This window comes from Arachis ipaensis, chromosome B1 (assembly GCF_059453495.1).
Source record: "Arachis ipaensis isolate K30076 ecotype BB chromosome B1, ASM5945349v1, whole genome shotgun sequence".
In the NCBI taxonomy this organism is placed as follows: domain Eukaryota; kingdom Viridiplantae; phylum Streptophyta; class Magnoliopsida; order Fabales; family Fabaceae; genus Arachis; species Arachis ipaensis.
In genome coordinates this window covers 24,352,204-24,364,265 of record NC_142436.1, presented here as the reverse complement: position 1 = coordinate 24,364,265, position 12,062 = coordinate 24,352,204, and the positions used below count along the sequence as shown (strand labels likewise).

Sequence of the window (12,062 nt, the reverse complement as noted above, 5' to 3'; positions counted from 1 at the left end):
TTTTATCAAATTAATTCAAATTTTGATGAATATCGCATTAAAAAATATTATATAGACACACAAAATTTGTTACAATATATTTAAATAAATAAGTATATTATTTTATATATTTTTAATGAATATTTTATATTCTAATATGTATTTTATATATGTGTCTAATTTGGTAGCATAAAATCACAAACTATCGGCAAGAACATCGAATGTATCAAGTAACATCACGGGAGTGAATTATCGTTCCTACGAGGATTAATGGACTAAGAAAGCAATAGTCAATTGATTATTCTATTCAGACAATAAAAAATTTAGGGTTTCAAGAACAATTGCATAGAAACAGTGAATTGAATAAGGCAAACAGTAATTGGTTAAGAAAATAATATGAGTAAAAGAGTTAAGATTTCAGAGATGTTAAATTTTTGAAAAAATGCTTTTCACTTTCTACCTTAATCATACAAGATGTCCTTATGGCAAATAATAAATAATCAAATTCTCATTCTTTGATAATTCAATTTCTCTAGTCCTAATAAATTATCAATTTCTTGATTAATTGATTTTGATAAGAGATTAAATGCTTTCACTGATTTAAAAAATCATACAATTCCTAAGAACTAAACTTAGTTGATTCAATGTCACTTATCAAGTCTAAGTTCAAAACCTAAGAATTATGAGAGGGAGTTTTCAAGCTTAATTCAAATAATTAACTCTTCCAAGATATTAAGAGAATTCAAGTCAAATTTAGAATTGTCTCTCAACACATTCAAACCCGTTAGATGAAGAACGAAAATTCTTTTTTAAGAAAGCATCAATGCATTAGTCAAATATAAACAAGTTATAACATTAATCTATTAGAATCAATAGAGCTCCTAACTTTAATCGAGGAGTTTAGTAACCCATGCTTCAAAAGAAAACCTAAAATTATAAATTGTAAAAACTATCGAAGAGAAGAGAAAAGGCATCCTCCCACGTATGTGGTTCCTCTCCTTATATATGTTTACCTCAAACCTCAAATTCAAAATTTAAAACAGAATTAAATTAAAATAGAATCAAATCTAACTAACTAATATTTTCCTTCTCAAGTCAAGCTTTACATCCTTCTCCAATTGATCCTCAATCAATGCTAGATGACATGGGTCTTGTGCCTAATCTTCACTCCTTCATTTAAAGCTTAAAGGCTTGGAAATTAGTGAGAAGAATCAAGAAGTCCTGGAGAGTGGAAGGCCCATGCGTTGAATACAAGAAGACACGTCCAACGTGGGGTTGAAATTGATCACTGGAAGTGCCTTGATTAAAGGCAAATTAGACGTTCCTCCTAGCATGTTGGATGTGGCCTTAGAGATGAGCCACTGAAGGTGCCTTGACAATAGCACGTTCGACGCATAGTTGCTCACATTGGACACAAGCTTGGAGATAGTCACTGGAGGTGCCTTGGCAATGGCACGTTGGACGTGCCATCTTGCATGTTGAACGTGAGCCTTGAGAGCTTGTTAGTGCGTGGACATACCTCCATGCATGTTGGACTCAAGGGAGAAGTGATCCCCCTGGGAGGGAGCTCCAATGGCACATTAGACGTGCCTCTAGCTTGGGTTGCACGTGAGGTTGGCTTTCTTAGAGACAAGTTGGACGTGCCTTCCTTAAGTTGGACGTGAGGATGGTGGCAAGTCCCTGGAGAGGGCTTCAAGAGGCACGTTGGACGTGCAGCCCCTCATGTTGGACGGGAGGTGAGTGTGGTTGCTTTCAACGCGGGAAAAAGTGATGTTAGACTCAGGTCCAGCATATATATTTCTAGGGTAATGCTAGGTAGACAAAAAAAAACAGCCAGAACTTGTCTTATTTAATTAATTATCGCAACAATTAATGAATGCTAAATAAGGCAAGTTTTCGCTGTTTTTGGCTAAATAAGGCAAGTTATGTTAGAAAGCTCTGAATGTTAGCATTCTAACGGAACCACTTCATTTGGATCTTTAAAGTTCAAGTCATGCTCGATAGAGTGTGCATAGATCACGTTAGACGTAGATACCTCACATTGGGCGTGAGCTGTTTTCAACGCCGAAAGGAGAGGGTCGTTCAAGGACCAAACTGAACGTCCACTATAGACTATTATATATCGTTGTAAAGTTTTGGAAGTTAGCTTTCTAATATCACTGAAACCGCTTCATTTGAATCTCTATAACTCAAGTTATCCTTGCTGAAGTATGAAGAGATCAGGGTTGCAATTTATCTTTGAATTTCCGTGGCTTGTTTTCAACTCTTGCTTCCCTAAAATGTTACTTCCTCTTGCTTGCCATCTTCCTTGTTTCTCCCAAAGATTTCTTTGATTGTCCATCTTCTCTTTTATTCTTGTCTAAAATCTTTCAACAACTCTCTACACAAATCAAAGCACAAGACAACTCCACGAAACCTTGATTACAGCACACAAATCTCAATTAAGAATAAGAAAAACACTAACTTTATTCAAACAATTAATAACTAAAAAAACTAAAGATGCTCATTGATTAGTAGCAGAATTTTATATACACATAATATAGTTGTATCAAATTAATTATACATTTCATAGCTAAAAATAGTAATTAATCCAAATTAAAAATTTAAAAATTTAGATGTTCATTCAAAATTCAATAAAATTCAATTAAATATAACAAGTAGATAATGATTTAGAGTTAATTATATGTAAAATTCAATCATTATTGTAACTATATATATAAATTAGAGATAATTATTTTGTTGATTCAAATTATAATAGCTAGTACTAATAGGTACTAATATGCTTTTTAATTCATTTTTTATAAATTAAATATGAATAATAATAACAAATATTTTTTATAAATGGTATTTTAAAAAAATTGTGTAGTAAATTTCTTCCCATCCCCTATTATATAAAAAATAATAATAATAACATATTTATTAATAATAATATTTTATTTTTTAATATTTTATCACATAATATAAAATATTTAATTTAAACCATTTTATATATTCTATGATTAATAATAAAATATGTAAAATAAATAAAATTTATTACATCAACATAAATATATATTTTAAATATTCCAAAGTATTTTTTCAAAAACTCATTCCAATGAATATATGGTGTTGAGAACTTTGGCGAGAATTCAGCTACTTCATTAGTTATTATCATCTTTGGGATAAACTTGGGTATGGGAATAGCAAACTTGTCCTAAAGTTAACACATTCCCTAGAAAATCTCCTGAACCAACACCTGTCTTATGGCACAACAATCAGCAACCAATGGAAAGTGCATTATATAAAGAACCAAAATACAAGAGTTTCTTCATTATTAGCAAGGAAATCAAAGATGGAGGCTCAATTGCGCAAAGAAACAAGCACACAAGGAGAATCTGGAAAACAAAGCATTGAAGGGCTTTCATTTAAGGACAGCCCCTATCTTCAATACAAGGATTTGGAAGACTATAAGCGTCAGGGGTATGGGACACAAGGCCACATGGAACCAAAGCAGGGTCGTGGTGCTGGTGCCACTGAGGCACCCACTCTCTCTGGGGCCCAGGTTTCTTCTGAGGCCCAATTTGCTGCTACCGAAGCCATTAGTGGTGGAGGAATCCTTAAGTGATGCAATATATTTGAGAAATTCACTTTGCATGATATGATATATCACATTGACCAATCTTCATTGCTAATACATAATTGTATTACACTTAATTTATTGGTGATCGAGGTGTGACACAACCGAATATACGATGCAACTAGTTCTTGAATTTTTCTAGTTTATGATTTTGTTGTATGCCTTGTATTCCTAAGTGCATTATGTGCTTTTAGAATTAGTGTATAGCAACCTTGTATCTGCCAAGTAACTTAGTAAGCTGTCCGATTATCTATATAATCCCTTGTCAAATTTATACTCTCTTTGTTAGGAGGCAGGATAATTTTGGATTGGTGAGATACCATAGAAGTAGCCAAATTAAAACAATACTTTATATGATTGATAAATACCGAGTATCTAGTCGATTATATTTATATTGTTACTATGTTGTCTCTGGATCAGTTTTGCATTTAGTCCCAAATCAAGACGTTCGTTTTAGATAATTGAATAATGAATTTAGTTTCATACACTTATTTTCTCTGCATAGTTTCCCCCTCGATAAGAACTAACGATAAGTGAGATCTGTCCTCCCCTCTAAACAACCCTGTTTGGCTTATATCTTAAGTTTATTTTGGTGTGCAAAATTAAGATGCGCAGTACTCCAACTAGGATTGTTTGGTTTGAAATCTAGTAATTGGTTAAAGTTGATTAATCTAATATCCCAAAATTAATTTTGATAAAGCTATATAAAACTACCTTTTTATTTTCGGCGAAGACTTTGCAAATACCGTAAGAACAATTATTCCAACCAACCTTCAACCCAAAAGACCAAGTACTCTAATCTGATCTCTCATTAGGAAACGCCAGCTTTTATTTAAAAGACAAGTTAATCAGACCCTAACTTTTACTCTCTCTAATCAAATCAGATTAGAGAAGGCCAGCTTTTATTTATAAGACACAAATTAATCAGACCAATTTTCAAAATTATTTTCCATGTTTTTTTTTTTTTTTGTTAAAATAAAATTGTTTCAAATGTTATTAATGACACCCAAGAAATAAATAAATAGAGATAAATCGCAATTGATTTAGGAATGTTGTAAAGCAAGAATAAGAATCAACATAACAAAATTGTAGTCAAACATATACCAATGATGAATGGTATTGAGCAAAAACATTCGATGTTAGATTCATCATTCTATCGACTCAACTACGAGGCAAAATTTCAATTCAAAACTAAAATTTGAATTGACATAATAGAATAAGTTTTGGAACTTAAACTGAGAAGTTACTAGAAAATATATGCAAGTATCAAAGCTAAATGTATGATTTCATTGATTAAACAATTCAACACCATTGCAATGCATTCCCAACAATATTTACTTTCTTGCCCTCTTTTTTATGGAGGCTACCATTTTATTGAGCATATTGATTTCAAAATCCTTCTTACTCGATTCTACCCTCAAAGACTCGATGTCAAGATCCTTCTGTTTCAGCTGTTCCCTCAAAGATTCAATCTCTGACTCGCTTTCCTTCAATCGTTCATTCAGGGCTTCAATCTCCTTCAACTGGGTGTCATTGTCACACTTTGATTTCTTGGAAACATGGACTTCATCGTCCGTTTGTAAACCTCTCTTCAACGCAACAGAGTCACGAGGCTCACGTGTCATCATCTTCCGAACGAAAATACTTGCAGTCATACCTGTATCTAGCTGAAATTTGACAAGCTTCTGCGGAATCCCATTTGAATCCTAACAACAAGCAAATATGTCACTGGTACAGGATTGATCGAAAGGGAACTCAGCTTTCCAGAAAGTGCATGAATATGTATTCATAATACGGTCTCCTAATAAGCCTCCTAAATACTAAATGAATGAAAAAATAGATGCAATCAATGACTTGGATTATTAAAAAGTAATTAATTCTTTCTTTCTCCACTCAATGATTAGGAGGATGTTTAGGAAAATTGAATCGGAGGATAAATCATTTCTCATAACAAAAACATGTCAAGAAAAAATTTGTGCAGAAAACTATATCAATTTCCAGGATAGGGTTATTTACTCCAACAAATCCAAAATATTTCGATTCATTTATCATTGTAGAGAATGCAAACCACACCTAAGCATTAGTTTTCCCCGGCCAATTACAAACGGAAATTAATTACATCAAATTGCACCGATAAATATACCTTTAATTCAGTGCCTTGGATACATTCATAGGCATTGTGTGCTTCCACTGGATTCTTAAATATAGCAAAGGCGGAGTATTTATTTCCTTGTCCTGCTTTCTTGGAAGGCTGCAGCAAATTTTACAAAACTCCAGAAAAAGAGATCTATGCTTTTCGAATAAATATGAATGAACCTCTTCTTTAAAAAGTCGAGACAACTATAGACCAACTCTACCTTCACTTCTATTGTGTAGTCTCCAGGAAGAACTTTATCCAGTGTTTCGCTGTTCACAGTAATTGGTATCTTATGAAGCAGCAGCTTTGCCATCTCACTTTCAGAAACCTAAAATTAGAGAAAATTAGTTAAAGACACCATCAGTACAGTATAGAACAGGTGATGTATTCGTAATCTTACTGGCTCTTGAAGTTGAACCGGAAAATCTTTATCAACACCATGCTTGATCCTTGCAAGAAAAAGTTTCATTGCTGCACGTGCATCATCTAGACAATTATGTGGAGCTCCATCTTTTCGAACTTCATAACCTAACACAGTCTGTCACAATAATTGTTTGAGAAACTACAAATGTTAGACCAATATTTGCTTCTTCATTTTTCCCATTATTTGATCAGATGAATTAATTTAGTGCAATATCCTAAATTTCAAAGGAATGAATTCCTCCAAAGGAGTGAATAGCTGGTCATAAATTCATAATGCCACATATTAAAGTAGTTTATAGCTGGCAAGCAGTATAGAAGGTTAACATAAGCAAATAAACAATTCGCTACTTGCCTTGCACAAATTATTTAAAGAAGGTCTCCTGTGAAGTGATCCATCTGAGGATTGGAAGATATATGCAGTATCAACCACTCTAACATGATATACCTTCAGCACTGCAAACAAGAACAGTTAATAAATAAAAATTAAACAGTAATACACATAAAAAATTAAAAATAAAACAGAACCAAGATAAATGACTTCAACAGAAGGTATTCAAAAACAAACGGTAGGCCAAGAAACAAATCCAGAAAAAATGTGATTGTGACATTTACCACGGAGATCATTATGCAAACTGTGTCCCACTAATATGGCTCCATTTGCTAACAACTTCTTCATGGATTTCTATGAAACACCAGCACTTATTTTCATGACTTATATCAGTAATACAGGATAACCACAATTGAACTACAAAATACCTGTATATCAGATAAGGAGCATGTGACTGCCTCTAGATCTTGAGAAGAAACACCAGTAATCTCTGTTCTATAGTCTACAATTTCTTTCTCCGGTTTCACAAGTTCATTTAGCTTGACCTGAAATTTCATGAAAATTATCTCCGTCACAAAGATCAGAAGTCATTTTTAAGACAATTATCTGGAGTGTGGAGCCTCAATTATTTTTCTTTGTAATTTCTTTTGTTTCTTTCTCTATTCTGTGTCTTTTTGTGGAAAGGGGGATGCGGGTAGGATTGGAGAATAACCAAGTACAACTAACAACGGGAAAACTTACCTCTAAATTATGGTCTACCACACATACTTTTACTAATGCTTCAGTCCCATCTTCACAGAGAACCATTTCACAATCAACAGCAAACATTTCAGTTGACTTCATTATCTTTTTTTTCCTAAGGTTTAAAATTATCCATCCCTTCAATTCAATAATAAAAAAGCAAGTTAGAAATCATACAGTCCAATCCATATATTTCTATAACTGAAGTAGAACATGCCTAAATGGTCCATTAAACTAGTAGAAAGATACATGGGTATCACAAGTATTAATAAAAAATATGAGTTAGTGCGAAATCAAGGTCACGAGAAATAATCTTTATATTGCAATATTCTCGCAAGATATCCAAGGCTTCTCCAGTTTCTTCTCAACCAAATGGAAGGTCCTTGCATATTTCAAGTTTGGACCGTCATCTAAAAGATATGTATTAAGCTGTTATATTGCACACTTCTCATGTTTCTTAAAATCTTCATGTGCAATTATTCATTCAAAGAATTGAGAATAGTTGAATAACTGAAACAGTGACATGAAAGGCAAGAAAACCCTTCATTTTCACATGGTGACCAGCTTCATGTTTACGCGGTGCACACATTCAACATCTATTGCATTATGTATATGCACAAAGGCTGACCAAACATATCAAAGCATAGATAGTACAACAAACCTCATCAATTGATGGAAATGAATAATCCAATGGATACAAGGGGTGCTGAAGAGTTAGTTGGACTAGACTCTGTTCTGCCAACACCATAAAGATTATAAAATTATACAGAATCATCAAGAAATGTAAAGGTTTAAAAGAAATAAACACCATTAAACTGTAAAGCAGCAGCCGTACGCAAAACCTTTGTTGTTGGACTTGAAAAAGATGCACATTCCATTATCAAAACTCAAACCATAGAAAGAATGGGAAGAAAAATTAGCAGCATATCATACTTCAATATTTTTGTTGTATCTTAGATAAAACATACTATGCCACTGTCAACTAGAATTCATAATATCTTGAAACTTAGATTCTGCATCCATTTGATTGAAGCAAAAAGGTTAAAGGTACAGTTTGACAATGGTATGATGCATTGATGCTTTAGACAATATAAATTATAATGCAGTAAAACAACAATTGACACAATCATAAGTACCTAACTCGTAGTATTTTTTTTAATAATGACAAATAAATAAAATTAAGGTACACACAAATAAGTATTTAGAAGAAGGTTTTATTGTATGAAATTCAATAAGTTTAACCGTTTGCAGAAACAAGTTACAAGGGTGATATGCAGGCAGAAAAGAGAAAACCAAAATCACATGCAAAATATGCAACTTTTCAGGAAGGAACAAAAAATTTAAAACAGAATGAAGAATGTATACCAATATTTGGTCATATAATCAAATTGCTTTAAATCAATCTAGCATGTCTATTATAATAGTGCTATTGCGTATTAGTAGCAGTTTAGTCTAGAAACGAAAGCTTATTTATTTAACAGCAAAAATGAGCCAGATTTCCAGAAGGAACAAGACTACAAAAACTGTACCTGATAGGGAGAATCATGTGAATTGTCTTTCAATTGGTCCAGTAAATACTGATTTGAATGATGGCGCAATATGTTGTCAAAAAACTGATTACATAGAGTAAATGGGTAAGATTTATCTAGTAATCTCGAAGGCTTTGTATTAACAATGCCTCCCACTAGAATACGTGGAAACTGGAAACAAAAAAAAAAAGGAGAATTTATATGGGAAACTCAGAAATTCTTTACCTTCAAATCATCCTCGTTTGAAAATGTTTTCAGAAATGCAGCCAATATCTCATGGGACCTCTTCGATGGGTCACTGACACCTGCCCCAAACTTTTTATCATGACTGTTCAAAAATTCTTTCCATTCTCCGAGTTCACCTTTCAGTCCTCTCTTTTGTGCCAATTTTACAATATCAACCAGCACCTATCCACATGGAAACATTAGTCATCTTGCAGGAGAAGAGGACAGCGAAGAAATAAAGGGAGAAGTAGAAAACCAAAAAACACCAAACCAAAATAAGGGGGAAGAAAAAGGTAAGATTTTGCCCATATAAATAAACAAGCAGATATGTACATCTAAAAGTCCTAGAATGCTTCATAATTTATCAAACTGATCATGGGATCACAATTATCATCCTAAATAGGCAAAGAAGTCACAATGACTTTTAGGTAACATACGATTCTAAAACTTGTCTTATGAACTCACACACTAAACTCATACTTCATAGGAAATGTAATCCTTCGCCTACTAAATGAATACTGAATAATTTTATCTGATGATGGTTAATTCTTTCAATGTTGCTCTTGAAATTCTAAAGGGAAGGGAAACAAACATGAAACTAGCATTATGATAAATAGAGACAGGTTGTTTTATTCCTAGCTTCTCTTTTTACCATAGTTAACTAGCTAAGTGCGTATAACAATAATTAAAATCCTTGTTAAATCTCATTGAACACAACTAAATGGTAATGATCCTTAACTTACTTTGTTCCCTTTCAATTTTTCTTCACAGCCAAGGGGTTTATCATGAAAGATATTAGAAAAATTAAAAAAAAAAATGGAACTGTGAACTTCTGCCGTAAACCTAGCTTTAGCTTATTCTCAGATCTCTTACTCACTGCCACATCCCTATAAACTCATTCAAGCCTCCAATACATGCAAAATGAAGCTCTTTTCTACACTCAAACTGAATCTTATATTATTAATTTATCATTATATCACTGAAAAAAATGTGATTTTCCATGGAAAAAGGAAGGCGGGAAGTTCATTACCTTTTTGTCAGCGGTGTCAAACTTTTCGTCCATGTTAGCTAGCTAGTTTAGATAAGAAACAGTGGACGGAGGAAACAGTTGTCGGTGATGGTGGCGGCCGAGCCGAAGCCGAACACGTAGAAGGTGCAACCAGAGCGGTACGAAGCTAATAGCTGGAGGAAGAAAAAGTGGGAAATTATGGGAAGGGTACTAAAATGTTCAATTTAAGGTTCACAATTTCACATTTTTTACAATCACATAATCACACCAAAACCATAAATTAATAAATCAGAAATTATAATCAAGACATACAGCGACGGCGACTGATACGAGCACAGAGGAGGCGACGATGACAGTAGCAGTGACAACGACTGGCAGCGAGTGGCGATAGCAGAGTGAGAGGCAGCACAGAGCGATAGAGCCACCGAGAAGTGGAAGGCGGGATGTCTGGGACGAATTATGAACTAAGGGGTGCCCTAACAGCCTAATAACCAGTGTTACTCTTAACTCGACCGGGCCAGGACCGGGTAACTTTGGGTAATTAGACCGAGTAACATTTTTGTAGGTTTGGGTTTGACCCCATGTTGTTAAGTCGGGCTGGATTTTGACCTAAACAACTTGAATCTGAGCTGCTTTTTGGATTCACTTGGGTCATCCATTCTTGAGAGTTGAGATGACTGAGGCGAGTGAAGAAGATTATGTTTGGAATTTTGCCCAGGATGTTGAAGACTTAAGCTGAGACCTAACAAAAAGGTTGGGCTAGTCCATCGTATTTATGGGTCAAAAGATAAACAACTGAAACAAAAACTGCTGTATCCATGTACCAAAAGAAGCACTTTATTTCTATTTGGCAAGCTATTTCGGACCTAGACCAAACTTCCAAGCACAAAGGCGCACAGGCTTGCATGACACTTGGTTTTTTTTTTTGGTGAGTGCATGACACTTAGTTTGATCCAAAAAGCGACTATCAAGGCTACAAAGCATAATTATCAGATAAATATAAAATTACAAAAAATAAATTTAAAATAAAAAATTTAAAAGTATATTTCACAAGTACATTAATAACAATCAAGTATCAAAATTAAAAAAAAAAAAACAAAACAAAAAAATAAAAAAATAAATCAATAAGATAATGATTAACAAACTAATTAAAAACTAAATTCAACTAATTATACCAAATCAATACTGCCTATGTATAAATAAAATCAATCATTTTGAAGAGTCAAATCTATTCTTATAGCAATAAATTCAACTCATTGATAATTTTTAATAACAAATTTAACTATGATAATTTTTAGCAACAAAAAGTTTAACTCTAAAGATGATTTACAGTAATAAAAAATTTTGGCTAAATAATTATTTCAGTAAGACAACAACAAATTTAACTTAGTGATGTCATCAACAAAAAAATTAGATCAGTGATATTTTTAGCAATAAATTCAATTTACAGTAACAAATTCAATAAATCCTAGTTTAGTCATGATTTACAACAACATTTAAATCAACAACAAGGCAAATTCATTTATTAGCAATTTAGCAATAGAGAAAAATGTAGGGAGAAGGAAAAGCTAGAAAAGAGAGAACAGGAGAAGCGATGATGCAAGGATTCACCAACTGTACATGGTCCACGGCGATGGCGAGGACCCAAAACCAGAAGATGACGAGTGACGACGACCCTACAAAAGGCGACGAAGCAAGCGACAACCCCACGAGTTGCTTATGCCACTAGCGACGAGGAGCCCAGGAAAGGCCATGAGACGTTGAGATGCTAGCAACGAGACAGACAAAAGACAAGATGCCGGCAGTGTAACTAAGACAAGACTCGAGTGAGACTGAGAGGCAAAATTGAACACAGATAACTATGGGCGCTGCAGTACAGGCAGCAACAACCACGCACAGCTCGAGCACTCACTAGCGATGGGAAGCCTGGCAAGATGTAAGCGGCCAAGCATAAAATGGAGGAAAGAGGCAAGACTTGAGCACACGACGCAGAGGATTCAGCGAGTGGCGCAACGACGGCGGAAAGTGTGCGGTGGTGGGATGGGTAGCTTTCAGAACTAGGGTTTCTTTTTTTA

General features: G+C 34.0%; 2 protein-coding genes across 2 annotated transcripts; one reads left to right on the top strand and one right to left on the bottom strand.

The window, feature by feature from the left end:
• Positions 1-3,128: 3,128 nt before the first annotated feature.
• LOC148575987 (uncharacterized) lies at positions 3,129-3,987 on the top strand. Its single transcript, XM_088502425.1, has one exon. It carries the CDS (start codon positions 3,311-3,313, stop codon positions 3,581-3,583), a length of 273 nt encoding a protein of 90 aa, XP_088358551.1. The 5' UTR covers positions 3,129-3,310; the 3' UTR covers positions 3,584-3,987.
• Positions 3,988-4,853: 866 nt separating this feature from the next.
• Positions 4,854-10,657, bottom strand: LOC107627442 (small RNA degrading nuclease 1). The gene is made up of 13 exons (XM_016330278.3): positions 10,300-10,657; positions 10,009-10,160; positions 8,979-9,161; positions 8,754-8,837; positions 7,886-7,954; positions 7,225-7,362; positions 6,912-7,028; positions 6,768-6,837; positions 6,508-6,608; positions 6,133-6,270; positions 5,953-6,060; positions 5,739-5,846; positions 4,854-5,301 (listed from the first exon to the last, which is right to left on the bottom strand). The coding sequence occupies exons 2-13, from the start codon at positions 10,039-10,041 to the stop codon at positions 4,930-4,932; spliced, it is 1,521 nt and encodes a 506-aa protein (XP_016185764.1). The 5' UTR covers positions 10,042-10,160; positions 10,300-10,657; the 3' UTR covers positions 4,854-4,929.
• Positions 10,658-12,062: the final 1,405 nt, after the last annotated feature.

What these genes read in the sequence shown, in the direction of transcription:
- LOC107627442 (XM_016330278.3), bottom strand. Translation starts at nt 10,041, where the DNA reads ATGGACGAAAAGTTTGACACCGCTGACAAAAAG. An exon ending in TGGTAGACCATAATTTAGAG is followed by an intron (nt 7,029 to 7,224) that starts GTAAGTTTTCCC and finishes ATGAAATTTCAG; the next exon opens with GTCAAGCTAAATGAACTTGT. An exon ending in TCCAAGGCACTGAATTAAAG is followed by an intron (nt 5,302 to 5,738) that starts GTATATTTATCG and finishes GCTTGTTGTTAG; the next exon opens with GATTCAAATGGGATTCCGCA.
- LOC148575987 (XM_088502425.1), top strand. Translation starts at nt 3,311, where the DNA reads ATGGAGGCTCAATTGCGCAAAGAAACAAGCACACAAGGAGAATCTGGA.